The sequence below is a fragment of the Lutjanus erythropterus genome, chromosome 2 (genome assembly GCF_056507025.1).
Source record: "Lutjanus erythropterus isolate fLutEry1 chromosome 2, fLutEry1.hap2, whole genome shotgun sequence".
Classification (NCBI taxonomy): Eukaryota; Metazoa; Chordata; class Actinopteri; order Lutjaniformes; family Lutjanidae; genus Lutjanus; species Lutjanus erythropterus.
The window spans coordinates 33,465,089-33,487,484 of NC_139318.1; the positions used below are offsets into that span (position 1 = coordinate 33,465,089).

The 22,396-nt window shown below is 39.9% G+C and overlaps 1 protein-coding gene across 1 annotated transcript in view; it reads right to left on the minus strand.

The window, feature by feature from the left end:
• The window catches only part of necab3 (N-terminal EF-hand calcium binding protein 3), a 65,507-nt gene that overhangs the window by 24,946 nt on the left and 18,165 nt on the right, over positions 1-22,396 (minus strand). Inside the window, exons 3-6 of the mRNA XM_084737742.1 lie at positions 12,916-13,024; positions 9,860-9,885; positions 7,430-7,527; positions 4,417-4,553 (exon numbers count right to left, since the gene is read on the minus strand). Of these exons, the coding sequence (XP_084593868.1) occupies positions 4,417-4,553; positions 7,430-7,527; positions 9,860-9,885; positions 12,916-13,024 (370 nt within the window). The remainder of the gene's footprint in view (positions 1-4,416; positions 4,554-7,429; positions 7,528-9,859; positions 9,886-12,915; positions 13,025-22,396) is intronic.

Sequence of the window (22,396 nt, forward strand, 5' to 3'; positions counted from 1 at the left end):
TCCTCACAGAGTGGTCTGACCAACCCACAGATGTATAAAGACAGTTGGAGCGTTACTTTACAGATTAGAAGGCAAAAGGGAAGGGTAACCTTATGACAGTATGGGGCGCAGATGAAGTGGCAGTTGATCAAGGACATGGGCGCTACTCCACGTTTCTAAGAAGCTTTCAGCAAAGTCAGTCAGTTAGAGATCCTGCTCCATGCAAAACCCATAGTTGCAGGGATATTTGGAGCAAAGTCTGGAGGCCAAAATAAGAGAAAGTAGTATCTTGCCGTCACAATGTGGTGAAACTTCCATTTTACAGAGCTGAGGCCCAAAACCACAAGTTCTCTGCCATCTACAACAAGGATGCGGACCAGACTTTGCCCTGGCTATTGATTTAGGCTACTGATGCAGTTGTTGGTCCTCATTTTCACACAAGTTGAATCAATAGCACCAAAATTGTTTCAATCAAGGAGGATTGACTGAGACTTGTCAAGTCCATAAACAGCAGAACAGTTTCATCCCATCCCCTGATTTAAATCTGAGAATAGTGGAGGCCTTAGCAAGTGAGAAAAGAAACCACTAAAGGGCTTTTCACATCACACTGCACTTAGCCCTGTGCTGAGTGAGCTGTTAGCCCCTGGCTAAGGGCGCTGTTAGCCACAGGCTATGAAAGCTTTCACACTGGTACAACCTTACCACATTCCAAAGTGGGCTAACCACATCTTAAGCCTAAGACTGTCAAGGGTTATCCCCCAGTTTGCTAAAAAAAAAAAAAAAAAGAGTAAACCCAGGGCTAAAAGCTACCAGTGTGAACCAGGACTAAAAGATCAAAGGAGTAATAGTGCTAAAATGTTCACATCAGTTGCTGTACCGATTGACATTCAAATGCTAGATGTGCAGTGTGAATCATACAGCCCTGGGCTTAGCTTAACCTGGGGCTGACCACGTGTGTGTAAAAAGGGGCAAAGTTATCCCTGGGTTAACTCTTACCCCAGGGCTACCTTTATTGTGCTATCTACACAATATAGATACTCATCGAGGATTCCTACAAGGGTTGTGGCACATGTGTGAGACCCACAGTAGGCAAGACGGGAAGGATCGGTTTGTGAAAAGTGTGTGTATATGTGTGTGTACAGACTGTAATTTCATTTGTGTGTGTATCTGTTTTTGGTGTCAAAATGGCCGTGCACATTTGTTGTTCTGTTGTAGGTGAGTCCCTCTCTCTCCCACTCCTTTTGTTGTGTCTTCATGTATGCATGTATGTGTGTGTGTGCGTGTGTGTGTGCAGTGTCACGCTGACAGCGCAGAGGGAGCGCAATGCTAGAAGGTTCTCCTGCTGAGAACAGCCTGGAGCCCAAAGGCCACTGCAACAGCTATAAATCCACTGCAGGGAAGCAAAGGCTGAGAAATAAGCTGTTTGTTGCCAACTCAATACGTCTCTAATTCTGCCCCTCCTGACTCTCACCCTCTATCCCTCTTTCTCTTTCCAAAATCTATACCTATTTCTACAATCTTTAAAGAGCTATTTGTGGCCAAAAAGCTTCTCATCATGTCCCTTTGTACACCCCCTCTCTCCTTTTTTCATTTTATCTCGGACTTTGTGCACCATTCTGTCATTCATTTACTTTTTGTATTCGTCGTTCTTTGCTTTTGCTTTTTCCATGACTCACTTGCTCTGTATTTGAATGCCACCCTTATCATTCTCCTCCTGCTCCCCCTCTGCCTCCCCCAGTCCCCTCTCAATAATTCACCTTGGCTATAACCACTCCATTATTTCCAATAATACCAGTGTGGCACCCAGAGGGGAGAGAGAGGAGCTCTGCTGAGCTCTGTCACACAGCGCAACACACAACCCCAGCTGCAAGTGGTGCGACCAAATTGGGCAAATGTGGAGAAAGTATCCTTATTATTTAAAATGTTAACAGTCACTTGAAAGTGTCACGATATTGACTCGCGATGAGATAGATTTCCTCTCATTAAATGTCCTTGATGGATTGTTTCCCTTCATTGAATTTCTAAGTGATGCATCAAAGAAGTGCGGGAGCCTTTGCTGAGATCTTTGATGAACTACAACATATAGAGAGACGTAAACGGAGCAGGTTTTTCATTGCAAACATTAGCAGTGAGCTGTTGCCATTTTGAACTGTGACTCATACACAATGGTCAATCAAATCCCAAACTGATGACACCAGTTTAAGTCTGTTTTTATTGTATGAGCTCAATTTACATTTAATGAAAGCCTTAGGGTCTTTGACAGAAATACTGAATTTTAAGCAGTTTGCCTATTAGTGAGGAAACTGTATGAACGACTGTGAGAATGTAGCAGATTCAAAGCTTCGTGCTGAAAGGCATATCTTCAAGAATCAGAGGTAGTGTTGATTAGTTGAATTCCCTTGCTGCTTAGACCAACGCTAACTTTACTGACAACATTTTTATTTTTAATAGTGTGGAGATGGTGCTGACAATGCATCAAAAGACTGTGTTCAAATAGCAAATATAGTGTATAAGAATAAAATACTGTGTATTTAATGTAGTATTTTGATTTGCTGATTATGATCTAAAACCTTGTTTAAAAGACACATCATTAAGTGAGCCGCACAGCTAATTGCCACTCTCCCTCAGTCCTCAGACACCAACATGAACTCTTCCAAAACCTGAATTAACAGCACACCACCCGCTGGGCTTCCTTGGCCTTTGCGTTCCAGTTTCATCCTGCAAAAAACACGTTTCCCAGTCTAGTGTGCTACAGAATATTATAATATTAATTTACAATATTAAAATGCAGCAGCACAGCATAATACAAGACCTGGCAGAGGAAATTCCTCTCCATTTCTTCTACCAAGTCCATTATTTTCATACTGCGTAGACAGCAACAATTCCTCATACAACACAATAGGAAGATTTGTTGTGTAGCTTACACGCTCTAACCAGCAAGTGAGATGTGCTTGAATACTCAAGAAGCAAAAGAACAAATAAAACAAAACTGCTGTGTAGAGTTTATGTCATAAGATGACATTTTGGTTGCTTTGCAATGCACTACCAACCAGAAAGTTGCATTTCAAAACAACCCATATGAACTTGTCTGCCCAATCTGCCCCTTTCACTATGAGTAAAGTCTCCAACAGACTGTGAAATTCCAGCAATACACTAAGATTAATTCAAGCCACGCTGTGTGACATGGTACAGTGACCACAAATACCAAGCTGTAGGCTATGACAAAAGTCAGTGTACAAGATTTGTGCCACTTACATGCAGTAACTACATTTTTGGTCGAAACTGAGTTATTACTGGAAAATAAATATTATATATACTATATGTATATATGTATAGTATAGAACAGATACAGACATATATATGGATAGATATCTGTTTTATGTTGTGACAAAGTGTCAGAGCTACATTTTGGTGAGTTTTGGAGAAAAAGTGTTTTAAAAATTGCAGTAACTGCAAAGAGTAAAATTGAGAAAAATGACTGGAAAATTGTTTCAAATCTTTAGTACAGATACTCCAGTTCTAGTGGTATTTATGTGTTTGGTAAAAAATCCAAAGAAGATGAGGAGTAAAAGAACGTGGACCCTGTCGTAAAGGAAAAGAAGACAACTTGGGATGCCAGTTGTGCAAAGAGAGCTGGAGGTAATGTTAAGTAAATGTTCAGTATTTATGGTATGCAAAGTATGCTAAAATAGCATACTTAAAATGCTACAATAGCACATATGTTTATGAGTTCCTATTGGTTGGTTGGTAGACATAGGTTGTAGCAGCAGTCACATTGTGAGATGTTTATCCTAATTTTCTGACACTGTCAGACTTTTGCCCCAGGCTATCTTTGATCGCAAGACTGTGATTATGGCCATCTCTGAATGTCTCTCACAGTCCGATAAAGGACCACCAACAAATATATTGCCACATTTCTTTCATGTTGTTTAAAGTAAGGTTGGAGTTTTCATTTATAATTGGGGTGCATTTAAGGTGAGACACCTAAAATGTTTGGTTATACCATAGCAGTCCCATGTTCATGATGAAGGTCATGGAAAGATGATTATAGACGGCATGGTTACATGAACTGTTTTTTGGAGACGCCCTTAGTTTTTGTTGCACTGTAAGAGCATCACACTACTTCCTGCTTTGGCACTGAGTGTCCTCTCCTGTCCTGTCCTGATACATGACTGTAACAAAGACCTGCCAGCCAAGCAGAATATTGTCAGCCAGCAGGGTCCTGCCTGAGCATTGTCCAAGTGTGAAAAAACAATTGGACAATACCCTGATGCAACACTAGCTGACTAGCTACAATAATCTTCTTTATATCTCCAGTGAATTTCAGGGCATCATCGGGGTCAGCAAGTACTGTCCCAGAGCACAGCATATGATGGATAGTGTCTTGAAATCTTCACATGTAACACAGCACAGACAGTGTTGTATTGGAGTACTAACGGGGCAGGGCTGCTCTGCTCCTCCACGGCCTCCATGGCACACTGCAGTGACCTCTGTAGGGACAGGAGCTGACTGGACGTCTCTCTGAGCATGAACCTGGTGACAAACTGGCCCAACACACTGGAGCCCTGGTACTCCTGAGAAATAAAGAGCGACACACAGACGGAGAGGTTAAATCACACAGACAAGAGAGACCACAGAGATGGACAGAGAGATAACTTCTCCAAAACAACCACAGGTGAGTGTGTGACAGCGCTGCATTCAACTGAGCTAATTAATTCTCTGAACACATGCATTATTCAGTATATCCAAATTTCAAGGTGGAAGAACTTTAATGGGAGACATAATTGCTGCTCGAGTCCCTAAACACAAACGTGATTACGCATTCTCCAAGGAGTCTTATTCACGCAATGTGCTAATAAAATAACACTGCAGTGGCTCTTTGTCAAAACTTAAAATGACAAGTAGCCTCCGCTGAAAATGCATCTTGGGATTAGCAGTCCACAGCACTCTACGACAGACCACAGCTGCTAACTAGCGATTGCACAATCCTCTATGGATTTCCGCACTCCGACAGCTTTAAAGAAGAGCCAGAACAGAGGAGCAAGGTGATCTAATTAAGACAGGATGCATAATTATTCAGCACACATCTCCTCTCCTCTTCTCACTTAACAAGCGTAGCTGTTTTCTGTTCTATTACAATCCAAATCCCTGATTCAGGGTTGTTACCTGAAAAAGTGAGGGGAGGAGATTTTTAAAATGTTTTGTCAACTGCAATTAAATGATGCATTGACTGGGGAGCAAAATGTGGAGAATGGTTGCACGTTAATCTTCAGGGCTTTTGTTAAACACACTAGGACATTGGTAATCAGCCTTTTAAGTGAAAAGTTTTCTGCATTCATTCTAAATAAAGAGCTATTTTAATGAATATCTCACAATTGCTTTCTTTATTCTACTAAACAGAGACTAATCCTTTGAATCTTAAAAGGAAAAGCTGTGCCGGGAGTTTAAGAAGATCGATACCACTCTCATAACTCTAGAGCAACTATAAGGCTGCCGTAAGATGACCAGATTTCCACTCTCTCTCCTCCTCTTTTCTTCAGTCATCTTCCGTCCTTCTTCATTTATTTTCTTTACCTTTCCACTTCACTCTGCTACGCTGCTACTACGCTGCTGCAGGCACAGAAAGGAGCACTACTGCAGGTCTTTCATTTCGACAGCTGTCAGTCTCTTCAGTGCCAGCATGACATAATATAGCACTGTTGTCTCTGTCACACCACTCATCGCTCACAACCTACTCACAAGCTACTTTGCACTATTCTCTATCTCAGGTTGTGTAGCTTATTTACTACTGTTCATACATATCACATTACATTATGCTATGTATCTTTTTTTAGATTTTGTTTATATCATATTCTTTACTATATCCTTTTTATATATGTATATCAGTCTCTATATAACATACCCTTATATATATTATTTTATTTTTTATATACATACATTTCATCCTGCACATATCTAATGTGAAATCATCCCATGCAATAACATCTTTACTGAATCATCCTGTGAATTTGCTGCTTGTAATCTGTGCAATCCAAATATCCAATATAATTTATATTTTTTCTCTTACTATAATGTTACACACCCTGTATGTATTACACTTCAATCTCCATAAATTTCCAGAAATCTGTATGAGTGAAAGGTATAGTCTTTACGAATAGTTTTTAAGTCATATTTTATATTTTAGTCTTTTATTCTATTATTATTTGTATTCTATTTTTCACCTACTCCATTTTCTACCTGTACTTTCAGTGACAGGAAGTTGCCATGGCGAGCAGCTCGCTCTGTTGACCAAAACAAGCACAATGTGACTGAGTTGTCACCTGGTAGGTTCAGCTCCCCAGCCTGTCTTGCCACGTAACATAATATTTCAATTTGCAGTCTGCTAAAAACTGGGACATTTGGGGATGTCTGGTCACCGTGGGCAACCAGCAGCAATAGTATGTTAGCTTAGCTTAGCAAACGGGAAAACAGCAAGCCTGGTTCATCCAAAACTAATACATTTCTGCCAACTATAAGCTAACCAGCTCACACAAAATATCTTGCATGAAATGGATTAAAATAACAAGAGTGAGCTTTTGTTAAGGCAGATTTTGCTGTAACTTCATATTTACTCTACAGGCATGAGAGTTGTGGCCTATCAATCTTCTGAAGTAACTCTAGAAAGAAAGTGAATAATATTTGATATTTGATAATGTTGGCCCATTCCTTTAAAATCAAACATAATATAATGGTAAGCACATCAACTTTGAGACCTAATGTGAATTCTTCTTTTTATGACACCTGAAATTTGCTTGAGCATTTTTTTCTCCTAGTAGCCGACTCTGCATCTCTCTCTCTGTCTCTCACTCTCCGAGGATGATGAAGTGTGAGCATGTATGTAATAAAGAGAACTGGGTAGAGTGTGTGTGTGTGTGTGTGTGTGTGTGTGTGTGTGTGTGTGAGTGTGAATGTCTCCTCTGCATCATGTGCAGCTGTGCTGTTGGAGACAGTTGACTTTAAGGGTCATAGGGCTTATAAACACTGTGCAGTACCAGAAAAAGGTTGTGATAATGAAAAAGTGTGAAAAATCGTCATAAATCAGGAGAAATACTGGAGAACTGTGACCCTGGAGGAAACCAGGAGAGCACAATGAAAAATGGGAGTCTCTGGGGAAAACTGAGAAGGTTGGCAAGTATGATGGTTAATAATGGAAATGGGGGTGGCTGAGGTGTATTTTTTTTATTCCTCTTTTGTTAATTCATCAGTTTTGGGAGACTTGGAAGCAGCATTGGCTCCATCTGTGCGTGCCAGTATTCCCTCTCAGCACTAAACTAAGCATATTTGCACAAACCCCTGACTTTGTGTGCGTGTGTGTGTGTGGGTGTGGGTGTGGGTGTTAACAACTACTGTATGTCTTCACTCAGCGATTTTTGTCTTGATTTAAGGCAAAGTTCACATAAATTGAACTTACCTCTTTAGTTTTATCCATCGCCTTTAAAATGGCAATGTTCAGACTCTCCAGAGCTGACAGAACGTTGAGATACTCCCCCAGGTGCTGAGAAAAATAATCTAATAGTGAATAGGAAACAAGCTGTTAGTGTCATTGCAATGTCAGAACAATGAAAATTTATTTTTGTCTTCTGAAAATTGGAGACAAACTCTAATATGTTGCCATGACATATTCCTATTAACAAACTATTTCTAAGTGAGGACATCTTAGAAATGGGTAAAAAAATATCCATGTGTAGTTTAATGGACAAGTTGAGCTGGAAGTGTCTGATGTTCTCATGCCTATGAGTCAGTAACAGTCTCACCATGTCATGAAATTGATACTGTTTTTCTAATCATCCTTTTAATCACAGTGTTATAACAGCAGCTCAAGAGACATGGTGATAAATGATTTAAAAAAAAAAACCATCCACACATGCTCATATTTATGTCACAAAATGTAGAGTTCAGAGAACTGAGAACATCACTTATTTAATCAAATGAATCAAAGTAAAAGAATGTGTGAGGGACGTTCTTCAGACATTTGTAATACCAGACCATTAAAGCAGAGAAAGTCCTCAATTTTAATTAGCTCTTGGTTCTTAATTAAAAATAACCAAAGGGCAGCCTCGATGTGACGCAGTACAGATCCGAGGTTAATGGATCAGCAGCACCTTTTACACTCCTCTTACTTAAATTCAATTAAGTTATCCAGCTGAATTTTATGCCACTCAGAAACACTCGGTCAATACAAAGACAACAAGTAGTCGGTGAACTACATGTGAGACGAAATGGAACATTCAGTCACAGAAAACAGTAAACTTCTCTTTGACGTCAAATGGAAACGATGCGATTCCCATTCAATAAATTATGCACAAGATTTATTCTGGGTAGTACTACTGGTATTTACAGGTCTCTGTCCTATTTCTTCATTTTATTCAGGCCATCTGACACAGACATGCATTTTTAAGATGCTGAAAAAATAGGTCAATAGACCAGTGCCAGGTTTTCTTTCATATTTACAGATCGGTGTTGCAGGTAGATGGTGGTGGTGATGTTGGTTGCAATGTTAAAAATTTAATTTCATCTGAAAAATATAAATACTTAGCTGAATTAAAGAAATAGTTAGACATTTTGGAACATCTTATTTCCTTTCTTGTGGAGAGTTAAGAAGAGTTGTATCACTCTCATTCAGTTAATATGAAGCTATCACCAGCGACTGGTGATCTTAGCACACAGTCTGGAAACGTGGAAGCAACTGCCTGGTTCTGTCCAAAGGCAACAGAATCCTCCTAACAGCACCTATGAAGGCGCCAGTATACTCCATCTGAACTGTTCGACTGTTGATTGGAAACCCAGTGTTCTGACACCTTGGGTTAAAGGGAAAATGTGCGCCGTTGTCCTGACTCTAAGATAGCTGTCTTTCACCCTGGGTTTGAGTGTGGCCATGCAGGTCAACTATGAACATGATTCCTTATTCCTTTCCAACGTGGTCAGACAACATGTTCTTTTCTAGCATAACCGTACAAAAGGCGAAGTGAAAAAACAAAACGTCACATAGTTAAGCTGTTTCCAGTCTCTATGTTAAGCCAAGCTAACCTTCTCTTGGCTCGTATGGCTTCGTATCTCAACAGAAAGATAAGACACTGGTGAAAGCGACTAAGTGTATTACTCAAAATGTTCGACTATCTCTTTGAAGTTTTCTAGGACTGCCCTATTTTGAGCTTTGAAGCTTCGGTAGTAATCATCAGTGAATATTTTAAGCTTTGGCCACAGTGAACGGTGGGGGATTTGCATCACTCAGACCACAGCCACGCATTTCTCCATTCAGCTGTGGTCTGAACTGAAGTGTGATGTTCACTTGTACACTGCTGTGACTGAGAGGGATGTCAGTCATCCAAATTTAGTTATTAATAATTAGCAGAACCATTGCTTGCAGTAGTCCACCTTCCACGAGTTGAGCATCCCAGCATTGGCATCACTCGTCTTTGTCCAGCTCACGCTGAAGCTACAGTCTCTCCGTCAGACAGGCGGCGGTCCAAGAGACGACGGAGGCAGTTGGGGAGAAACAAGTCTGAGGCAGCAGTGCCTGATGTGTTTTTCTCTCAGAGACACAGATATGGAGAAGCAGGCGGTTGTGCAGCACGAGGACCTGCCTAGCAGCAACTTCAGCGCAAACTTGACGCAAACTGACCACACCAGCAACAACAAAGGGGGCAACACCACAATGAATGAAGCTTAAAAGCCTTGAAGTAATCAGTACAGCCCTCAAGTTTTCTGTGCTATCATCACCTTGAAACATGAATGCACAAATGACAACAATCATTGATGATGGTGAATTTTATAGATAAAAGTTTTACAGAAATTAATGTACTATGATGCATTAAATCAGACAAATCACTTTCCCACCAACCTGATAGCTTGTCAGTGTCCAGGTTGCTGCAGGGCAAAACAGAAAGAGGAGACAAATGGGGAATACATTGTGAAAGTTAATTAGTGAAATTCAAAGTCATGCTGCTCTTTATTTCTTTATTTCTGCTAGATAAACTGTGTGGCTCAGCGCAATGTACTTCATGGTGATAGCCTGAAGAAGACACCAGCCTTGAGACTATAAAAATCATTTAAAGTTAAAGTCGATTTCCATGTCATTAACTGAAACACAAGCCGATATTTGTCCTGCTTAAAAATTAAATGTTCCTCACTTCTGAACATTCTACATTAAGAATATGGTGTAACTTTCTGGCTAGAAATGCGTGTAAATGCAGTTGTGACAGAGGCTTTTCTTTTTAACTTGCTCCACCGTTGTAAAAAACATTAAGATCAATACTTCTTTGTTTACCAGTCATGGCAGAAATTATTACAGCGGAGGCTAAATTGTTCTCAGTATCACAGTTTGATAAAAGCAGTACCATTACTACACGAAAAGTTCCCCTGTTGCTTAATGGCATTTCACAGGTCATTTTCACTGTCAGATGCAGAACATAAGCAATGCCGGTTTAATGGCTTGTGCTATTAGAAAGCTCACACAGCGTCTGTGGTCAAAATAATGCATTTCTTTTTTCAGTCACTGATGTAAATTAACATTATGATAGTTACAATAAGTTCCCGCAGATCTCTGTTGCAGGCTTCCATTACATTGATTAAAGAGATTTTTTTTTTGTCCTTTTCTGTGTTTTCAGGTTTTGGGTTAGGATGGAATATTCTTTATGCTATCACCAAAGCCTTCAAAGGTTCAGGAGACACTTTTGTTTCAGAAGTGATATTGTACAGTATAACTAACAGCACTGATGTTCAAAACAAGAATTCCCTTTAATTAGACATCAGAGCAGCATCAGTTGATGCTAACTGCCTCAAAGCTTGGATCGTGTTTAGAGAGGTCTGAGAGCTGGTGTGGCACATCAGTGACAGTACCAGGGTAACATCATGTCCAAAAGCATTTTATCACACTCATGGAACAAAAAAAATAAAAATAAACAGCAGAGTTGCAACTGTAGCCAAACACTTAACTCACTCTAATTACGTGCAAAAAAGAAAAATGTCTTACAAACTGAATTTAAAACTTTAATGCATCTCAGTGTGCTCGTGTGTTTTTGCATGAGTTTGTTTATGCTTGTGAATGCAATCTTGTGAGACACAGAGATGTAAGAATGGACCCTTTTCACAGCAGCCATGTCGATATAAAATAGGAGAGTAAACGCAAGCATTGCCAATGTTACTAGTTATAGGAGCAATGTGTGAAACATGCCCACCTGTCGAAGGTAACTCCAAACACACAGGAGGCAGCATTTCACCACAGTGACTGCTAAATGCTGCTCACTGTACTCTCTGCTGTAACTATCTTTGGCTTTAGTTAGCCTACTTGTTGCCATTAGCTCAGTTAGCTGTGCAGCTAGAGGCCCTACTATGATTTGAGTCTGCCAGACCTGCAGCTCAGAGCACAGTGGAGCGTTTATGTTCACACCACGGGTATCAGAACCCCGCTCAGCAGCCTCTCAGTGAACACAGCCGGACCGAAACCAAACACAGCCTCCGATACCGACAACAACCAGCTTGACGACAGGGAACACTGCACCGAGGTGCCTTACGGCAGCTCTGACCAGGACTCTGACTCTGGGTGCTATGAAGACGGCTGGCAGGGAAAGGAGAGGCGTGAAGCAGACAGGACTGAGAGGGAGGCTGGGAATCAGAGAGGCAGCAGGGAGCCAGAATATTTTCACAACAAATGTGGTGGATTAAGAATTTCTCCCAGCCAAACCAGAGTTGGTGATTGCTGATCACTGAAATGATACACCAAGACTTCTTGGTAATTTGTGTTTTATTTCTGTCCAGTTTTAAGTGCTTTCGTTCTTGTCTTGGTTCAGTAAAAAAAAGAGATACTTGAATTCAGAAGGTGTACAGTTTATTATGGAGACTAAGTGTAAGAATATTTCCTGTGTTGACATTTAATAAATTTATTTTGTTTATTTATCAAACTGAAAAAGTGAAGAGAGTTTGTCTCCCTCTCAGGGGGGGTTGTACTATCACAAAGTGGTACCAGATAATGCATTAGGTTTTATTCACATTACATTTAGGCAGGTGTGCCGATGCTGCTGATGTATTCAGCTGGCAACAAGCTAGCAACAGCTGGCAGGTAACGTACAGTTACCTTGAATAAATTATGTATTCCTCTACTTTTGACCATTGCTGGAAACATTTTGGATAATGTAAGTACCCAATTCAACAAACTATATAACATAAGTTTAGCGTTTTTTGACTGCGTAAATGTTGCATATTATAGCTTTAAATGTTGGCCATATCTTACACTTTGCTCCATTAGGGTCCTACTCTATTTAATACATTAGACATCACACCTAACAGCGGTACCCAGATGGGATGGAACCTTAATTAATATTATTTGTAGCATCTGTGTTGCCTGCTATTCATTATTTTACCTGAGTTGACACAGAGTACAGTTTGACAGCCAAATGGGAGGTGAAAACATACTAACCCCTAATCTGGCAAAGGCAATAAAGACAACTGGCTGTATAAAAAGGAGAAACTTTGAAACCGTTTTGTACCACGGCAGGGGAGACATGTTCTTTTCCTCTGTGGCTGCACTGAGTTAAACACTCTGTGATTTCAGCAGCTGCCCTCGGGCCGATTTCTTTGATTGCAATTTCGGGGGAGTAGGTTTTGAAGTGTAAGCCACAGAATTTTATGTCTGAAGGAAGGGGGTAAACATTAATTGTGCCTGCTTGAGTCTGGTCGCAGGGCTCATTTTTACTGAGGACCTCCCTCCAGCTGTGAGACATTTAGCCTGTAACTGATGACTTAAAAGGAACGCATTAACTGTGCCTTTAAGCTCCAAACACTTGCTGTTCAGTCTCTTTTCTGCTTCTTTTTAAGGGTAAAGGGCACTGTTGTGAAACAGTTTAAGATGGTGCTTGTAGAAATAAAAAAAAAACAGCCCATCTCAAATTAAAAACTCACTTATTTTGTCGGCCATCTATGGAGTAGAAAAGCTCCTGTAGCTCCTCAGTAGTCAGGATCCCGTCCGCAAAGTAGGCATTAAACTCTTCAAATGACAGCTTGCCATCATCTGAAACACAGAGGAGGTACAGTCCTACATAATTACAGAAATAACACCTTCATAACAATAATACACACATAAAATAATACACACAAAACATGATATAACAAGGAGAAGTAAATCTAAAATGCCATCATTATCATTAACATCATTGTAAGCACAGAGTCCACCTCTCCTTGTCCTTTTTCTTGTTGCATGACTGCATGCAGTCTTGCGTGTTGCGTCCTGTCAGCTCAGGACTCGTCTGCATGTCAAGTGTAACAGCTTGATTGAGAATATTGTGAAGCAGGTCTCTGTAAGATGTGGGCACAACAGTCTCTGATTTCTCGTGGCTCGGCCAGCCTGATTCCAGAGCAACGGGAAACCAGAGACTGTTGATGATGTTAATGTTATTAAGCCTCTGGACGAAATATCCAGCTGTATTTTTTATATGTTTCAACTACTGATACTCTAGAGACTTCACTCACTGTAATCTGAACCTGATGTGTCATTAGTTTTCTTGCGTCTCACGCTTTTTTTTTCTATTTCTGGTGTGACGCACACTAATCTAACAACCAGATAAGCACCATTTCACTGCAAATGTGTTCTTACTTCCTTTCTTTCTTCCATTCTGCTCCTGATCCACACTGTACAGTATGTTCATTTCTAGGGCCATAACCTTTGCAATTTTGTAACACATGGATGGACAAAATGAATTTTATTCATCCACCACCACCAAACCGATTCACGACAGACTCTTTTTCTTTTGAACCTGAAAGAAAGGTGGGACACAGAGAAGAAGTCTTAACTACAAATCCGTCTGCCACTTCAGCACCACGGATAGCGCCATGGATTTATCAATACACAATACAGTTAAGCTACTGATATTTAAAATGATTATTTTCATTTTCAGTTAATCAGTATTTTTCTAATCCAGAACCAATATAACAATTTCAAATTGCTCAGTTTGTCAGACCAGACCACAAAAGCAGTAAAGAACATTTGACAAGCTGGAGCCAGATGGTGGTTTTGGTCTTGGTTTAAACAATTAATCTAGTATTTATTATTATTATGTTTTATTATCTTTAATTTCTGGCAAATCAAATAATAATATCAGTTTAGTTTCTACAATTTGTGTTGAGCCCTATTCACTATTACTACAAAAACTGTGCAGAAATATTCCACAAACTGTAACTTTAAAATCAAAGAAGCGGCATATTGTCAGCAGCAGATTGCAGTTTTCTACGTCTCCTCAAAGTAGTTAACTGTGAGCACAGCTTGTTGTGACAGACAATGCACAGAAAAATCAATAACAGCAGATAAATAGCTTGGTTGTCATCTGTGAAGAAGTGCTCCTTGGTGAGCCTACTATCAATCTGTCTACTGGCACAGATTACATAGATCCGTCAGCAGTTAGACTGCCAGAGACAAACTGTTAGATGTTTTAATCCTGATAAAAGAGTCCAGAGCAACAGACAGACTGCTGTCTGTGCAGAGCAATTTTGAGCCATGACAAACACTCAGGCAGTCAGAAGTATATTGGAGCGAGTCGGGCACTCAGTCAGTCAATCGAAAAGACAAACCAGAGTGGTCGGAGTGATAAAATGGAGCCAAGATGGCATTCATACAAATGAATATGACTGTCAAGTATTTGTTGAATCACGCAAACAGATTTAGTCATCGAGGGTCAGGCGGCTACTGAGACAAACAAAAGCCCACAAAGGAACTATCACCGCTTGTCTTTTTATTTGGCCTCAGTTCACAGCGCAAGATGACTGTCGGTTTCATAACCCCACTGAGAAAATCTACCCAAATAATGACCCTGTCTGCCCAAAGACAAGGTAAAACGAGAGCAGTTTAATATGCCAGGGGGTTCCAGTTGGCTGACTCAGCAAAGCCGAAAAACTCAAGGGCGAGCTCGGAGACCATCTGTTCAGCTGGAGCCTCTTTGACACTGCTCATCATTACCCCTGACCAGAATGCCTGATGTGCTGGCCGAGACAATACCTTGCCCTCGTCACGTTGGCCTATTCTCTCAAATGGTCTTTTTTTTTTTAAATATTCCTCCCATTGTCTGTATTTTTCCTCCACTTAAAGAGCTCTGCGCCCATTTCTCTCTCAGATACAAAGAAAAACTTAAAAGAAATCTACCATCTTCAATGATCTGAACTGTGTTGTATCTATATAGCTGTAGTTCATCAGCATCTTGCACCACACTTCTTAAAATATAGCATTGCTCACAGGCATGCAGACTCACTTGGATGAAAACACTCATGCACTATTCATTGCTGAAGGAAGAATGAAATGTTTTGTATTTAAAAGACATCGAGGGTAATTTTTTTTGTTTTCTGGTTTTAAGAACGTTAGAGGCAATTGGAGCACAGACTGAATTATCCTGTGGCACAAGGAGAACATTATGTTAATTCTTGAGATGAGGTGCCTGCGGTGTGGCCTCATCTTTGTTTTGAGAATTCCCACTTCAGCTATAGTGTCAAAGCGTCCAATTGATGTATGCCTTTAGACGCACAGTATGTGAGTTCAGGCATCTCTCTCACATTAAAACAATGGGACATAGTTGATGACATCGTGAAGTTACTTGGAATGATGGGAGTTGTTGTGTGCAATGACACGACTCAACAAAACAGTCAACACAGGTCTAGTATTTTTAGACATTTTAATATAGAAATGTTACATATTATAACTTCAAACATTCTGTACTCTTATTTATTACTTAAACCTTTCATTGAAAAAAATGTCTTTCTAAGCACAGCAAGCATGATAAGCATGGTCAAAGACAAGTGTGCTCCCCAGGGTCCAAAGCTTCAACTAACAAGCTCAGTCAGCTTGTTATGCATTTTAACCAATTAGAAGAGAAGAGCCGCCTGCAGTCACTACTGGTTCTAATGCAGCTTTCTGCAATTATAAGCAAATCAAATACAGAAAAACATAAATTATAAACAAATATTTCTCTACTGTGTATCTCTATCAGTTTGGAAATCACAGAATCAAGCCTTTGTTTTTCGCAGATGATGTGGTTGTGTTGGCTCCGAGTCCGAGGTCATGGCTATCTGCCAAAAAACGGAGGATTGTATGCTGGGGCCATATTGACGTGTGACCCTAAAATGGAGCGTGAGATCGACAGGCGGATCGGTGTGGCGTCAGCGGGAATGCGGGCGCTGTGCTAAACCATTGTGATGAAGAGGGAGCTGAGCCGGAAGCCAAAGCTTTCAATTTATCAGTCGATCTATCTTCCAAACCCTCACCTATGGTCATGAGCTTTGGGTAGTGCCTGAAAGACTGCAGATACAAGCAGCTGAAATGACTTTCCTCCATAGGGCGGCTGGGCTCACTCTCAGAGATAGGGTGAGGGGCTCAGACATCCAGGGGGAACTTGTAGCAGAGCTGCTGCTCCTTTGCATCTAAAGGAGACAGCTGAGGTGGTTCGGGCATCTGATTAGGATGCCTCCTGGATGCCTCCTGTAGAGGTTTTCTAGGCATGTACATCCCACTGGGATGAGACTCCAGGGTAGATCCAGAACTTGCTGGCAGGATTAAATATCTCATCTGGCCTGGGAACGCCTCGTGATCCCCCGGGACGAGCTGGAAAGCGTGGCTGGGAAAAGAGATGCCTGGAATACCCCGCTTAGCCCCCTGCCACCACGACCCGACCCCCAATAAGTGGAAGAAAATGGATGGACAGATGGATCATATACATAGCTTACACCCTCTTACTGTAGATTTTATACGTGCATTATTGGGAAAGCTTTATTCAAGCAGCAACATCTTTATTCTTATTTTAGTTTATGGTTTATGCAGATTTACTACATAAACAAACATACCATCTGCAGTTGGTTTGTTGATCTGAGACTGAAGACGTCTTTGTCCTCCTCTCACAGTGTTGTTGTTGGAAAGCTTCCTATATTTGGGGTGCCAGACAAGCAGCAGTTACGCTCAGAAGTGACACTCTTGATAATCCGTTTGATGGACTAATGACGACTGCTGGCAGGCTCATCTATTCACTTAGACAGTTCTGGGTTAAATGTCGTCCTTCCGAAAGAGGACAACCACAACAAATACACAAGCCTGGGCCTTTATGTGTTTTATTTCTTCTAATACATGACTTCTATTAGTTCTATGATACAGAGAAAAGATTTAGAGTTGCTTAGATGGCTAATGTGTGTATTTAAGAAGAAGTTACTGATGAGCACTTTTCCCATGTGTTTCCTTTACTTCCTGCATGCCTGTCTATTCTATTCTAATAAGCAGATTTATTTATGTTACTCGTTTAACAAATTTTGTTTTCTTTGACTTTTGAGTGACTAAAGTTAAAACAACAGCCCAAAAACACAGTACGAGGGTTGGGGTGAGTTCAGTGTCTTTAGATTAAATGACTTTAGCAGATATTTGATTCATATCAGATTTGTTTCCACATATAAATGTGTCCCAAAAGACCACTGGAAATAATGGATTGGATGAGATGTTCATCTGATCTGTGCCATGTGTGTGGGAAAAATCCACAATGGTGCATTTTAACTATAGTATATATATTGTACCTAAAAGGACTAGTGAACATTGTATTTGGGGAAAATCAATGAATATATATATATATATATATTTGTCTGGCAGATATTAAATGTCAAACAGAACACCTGATTTTAATCTCTCCCACCCCTAAAGGGACGATGGTGACAGATGGTATCCAAAGATTAGGAAGGCATTACAGTAAAATGATCGGGGAGAGAGGCAGATCTACAGTTGGTTAGGGGGATTTAGTGTTATCTTGAGATTCATGCATCATCTCATTTCCAGTTGAAGAATCCTCCTCTTATCACATGGATCTCCTTTGATGACTTGAAGGAGGGATGTGAGGGTGAGATGGGAGGACGGAGCAATTGATGTAAAACTTATTTACCAAACAGGAAATCCTTGTTCAGTCAAGAGTCATTCTGAATTGATGTTTATCATTTTTGATGTGTTACGCAACTGTATTATTTACAGCTAGGCTTGTATTGCTTGTGTTGATCTGCACCGATTCGTTGTCTTAGGGCAGAGTTTCTCAACTTTGGGATCAAGACAGCATTTGAGGTCACTTCATAAGCAGCAGAGGGTTGAAAGAAATGCCAGGAATTGATGTACTGAAAAAATTTCTACAGCCTGACCCAAACCTGCTATTGATCTACAACACTTCATAATGTCACTCTGTCCCTTACAGCGTGCAGATGCATGTTAACTGATATACTGTTGCACATGAAACTGTATCTCTCTAAAATGTATCACTGTTATTATTTTTATTAAAGGTGCAGTAAGTGATTCTGGTCACAGATAGCTGATTATTGAGTGAGTTCGTGTTCCAAACCTAAATTCATTTAAAACCTCAATGCATTTAAAAACAAAAACAAAACAAACTCTCTGGTCCAAAACAAATTGGCGGGCTTGGACAGCTGAACTCTGAAGCATTTAATTAAAAAACATTTTCTTGTCTTGTTTTGGTGACTGGTGAACTAGTAGTGACTTTGCTTTCAAAATGCGGACTGGCAGGGAACAAACATGGACTCATGATGAACTGAGAAATGCCTGCATTATTAAATGATTGAATACTCGCGGTCTTCTGAGACAGTTATATGCACGGTCCTCTAAAGTCTGAAGATCAACCTGACGGTACTCCATGGTGAACAATATCCCGGTTGATATTGTGACGCCAACAGTTTGACCAATAATTGAAAGACTGTATCACCCTCTCATTGGTTTGATTCAGGAACTGGATGATGTGTACCTGCCGTCATCCCCAGCTCATCAAACTACAGACGCTTTGGTTTAGTGGCTTGGCGAGTGGTTGATTGAGTCCCGTTCCTGGGTCGTCAAATACTCAACAATCAACTATCTTACTGGCCTGTGATTGGTCCATCACTGGCTAGATTTTCTTAAGCCTGAAGACGGCGCCAAGAGGAAGCGCGCAGGTCTCGTTTGCTCTCTGACCACTTGAATTACAAATAAACTGCCTATACCAGCTTTAAAACACTGTTTTTCTTACATACTGAAAAGTTTCAAATGCATTAAGTCCACCACCCACTGATCACTGTTGTTTTAGGAAATATGTGAATTAAAATGTAATTGACTTTCATTAGCTCTATATCATTGTCTAACAGGACTATCAGAGCAGCTGCAGCAGAGCCACTCAGCAGATTACCAACCCAGACGCCAGCTGATGCCTTTAAATGAATAAATTATTCATGTGTGGTCTAATAACATATAGGGAAGACACGTGGGTTCTTTAAGTAGATCACAGACTCCAAAAACACTCATAACATGCAAATCATCTAGCCTATATTATGAGCACAACTTATGAAGCATTGCTGCTGTCATGTTCCCAGATATTGTGCAGCTATTTCTGGAATACCTAAAAAGATACAATATATAAAAAGAACAAAACAGTTTGCTTCCTTGAGAATAACTTAATCATAATCCGAAAATTAATCATACTGAATCTGCAAATGTTGTTGACCTGGTTTTAAATAGAACAGGAGCTCTTTGAACAAACAAAATGCTTTCGTATATCTTGTTCACTTACGTTTATATCATGTTTTATTTAAATTATTATTATTATTTCATGTAATCTGTTGATGTTTTATTTCTGTCCAAAAAGCTGCAAGGCTTGGAACGGAAAGGCTCAAAGGCTGCAAGAATGTGCATTTAAAAAAATAGTTTGCACATTGAATAATATTGGTAACACTTTACTTGAAGAGATGTCAGGAGTCATTACATTGTCGTAACCATGCTATAACACCCGTCAAGAGTCTTTATGAATGTTTTTGACTAGTGATATTAAGTGTCATCAGTTATGTAATTTGTAATGCAAAGTTGACATTGTTTGGGATGTCGTTGCTAAACTGACATTAATCAAGCCGACAATGTCTGTTATGACAACTTGACATTAACCAAAACAATTACAGGTGTGTTATGAATATTGACCTGAAGTTAAGTGGTGAATTTTGGACTTGTCATAAAGATGTTCTTAAATGTCATGGGGCCAGTTTGACAGTATGACACACATGACAGTGTAATGTAATGTACTGATAAAACATAGAGCTAAACAGCTTGTTGAAGTTTGATAATATCAAGTTGTCATGACAGGTTATGTTGTCTTGGTTAATATCAAGTTGTTATAACAAAGACATTATTGGCTTGATTAATAAGACTGGTCATGAACATAAAGGAGTCAAATTTTTTATTTTCATATGGTCAATTATGTAATTTTCAAATCAACACTGACATTGTTTGAGATGTGTTTGTCATGACAACGTGACATTATCAAACTGTTTAGCTTTACGTTTTAACATTACTTTATATCATCACATGTAGTTATGAAACTGGCCTTACGATATTTAATGACATTTTGTGACAAGCCGAAATAGTACCATTTCAGTTGAAGTTCAGGAAATTATTCATGACACCATCACAAAAAGAGCTGGCAGTGTAATAATACTTAAGTTCAAAATGTTCCACTTTACAAGGAAACTATCCATGACACACCTGTAATGGTCTCATCATGGCCAGTGTCAAAACCAGCCACATGTGACAGTTTAATGTAGTGTTAAAATGTGAAGCTAAACACTTTCTTTAAGTTTGATAATATCAAGACATTGACAAGTTATGCTGTCTTGGTTAAAGTCAAGTTGTCATAACAAAGTCATTATTGTCATGGTTGACGTGAAGGTGTCATAACAAGGACATCTCAGACAATGCCAACATTACATTAAAAATTACATAATTGACCAAATTACACTTACTGACAAGAGTCAAAAAACATTCACTGAGGCGCCTTTGTGTCATGACATGCAATGACAGTCTTATGCACACCCCTACAAATGAAGTGTTTCTGTTATTTCTATGGTAAAAAAAAGAAAACACATGACACAAACACAAAAATCAAACATCAAACCTTGGTGACAGGGTAGAATCATAAGCGGTGCAAGGATCATGAGGTCCAACCATACAATTTATCACTGAAGCAATTTGTCTGTCCAGCTGTTTCATCGGAAAACAATAACCGTCCAGTAGATGAACACAGATGTGGCAGAGAATCCAAATGTGTGATATCCTCTTTTACACTGGACTAAAGTCTGAACATTTAAAGCCTTCAGACAGCACACTGCCCCACAGAAAAAATCCATTATCACAGCAAAAGAAAGAAAGAAGCTATTAATCATAATGTGGGTTGAGTCAAAAGCAATATGCATAAATTGCTCTTTAATAGTGAGCCAGAAAAATCACTTAGGGATCTCCAGGTGAGAAAGAGAGTGTGAGGCTGGTGAAGCGTGCAGATTCTTCAAACGCGGCAGGATACAGACTTACGTGGCCTTTTCTTCTATATAGTTAAAAAAAACAACATCTGACTGGTCCAAACAAAGTGCTGAGAGGATCAGAGTAAACAAGAACTAAATGAGCAAGTGAGAAAGTCCTGTAAAGTAGGGCACAAAGTAGGCCGCACTCTTATCTCTCCAAAGGTTAGTCCCATTGCAGCCTCTCCTAAGTGGTTTATAAATTCCCACAGATGCATCGCGGCTTCAAAAGCAACTTGGCATTACTAAGAGAGTTGGTTCTTGTTTCTTTACGGTAAACTCCTATCCACTACTGTATGCCCAAACCATTTCAAATTCTGGTATTCTTAGCATCAATGCTTTACTCCAGATCTGTTCCACCAGGCCATCTGTGAGGAAATCTGTGATATAAGCTGCCTTTTAGCTTCCATATCCTGATTTAAGCCTGCCCGCTGCTTTTAGATCGCGTATCCTCCTGCTCCTCGATTCCCCACCTCGCTAATGGTCTGAAGCTCACTGGTCTCTTCCTCCATACTGGAGCAGGCGTCAGGCAAGTAGCGAGGTTCATTAAAAACTGTCAAGCTGAAAGTGTGCTCTTTATCCATGGGAAATGTGGACATCTGGATAAAGAAGAAAACCATTTCCAACTACATTTTAAGTTTAGTCTGGTTCTGAGTTTTAGTAAGAAGGAGCCTTTTTTTTAAAAGATGGAATAGATTGCTGATCTGTGACCATTTTGCCAATTAGGTAGTGACACAGTTGGTGTTATGTAAGATGACTAATTATGCCCAGGATTTCATGCACATGGGTAATAGTGTGTCTTAAACAGTTGAGGAAGCTACTTTGAAAGGAAAGCTTTGCAAGCTATAATACACACTGAAAGAACTACAGCAAACTTACCCTAGAGAGAAATGTAGTATGGTTTGGCTAATTAACAATGTACATGTAATACAAAATTGTCAGAAAATATAATACAAAAAGACACATCCCAGCAAAAAAATGCCACTCAACTGAGTTTGGTGCTAAAAGTGCCCACTTGTTCAGAGGTCACACACAAATCAAAACAATAAATTACCCCACTATT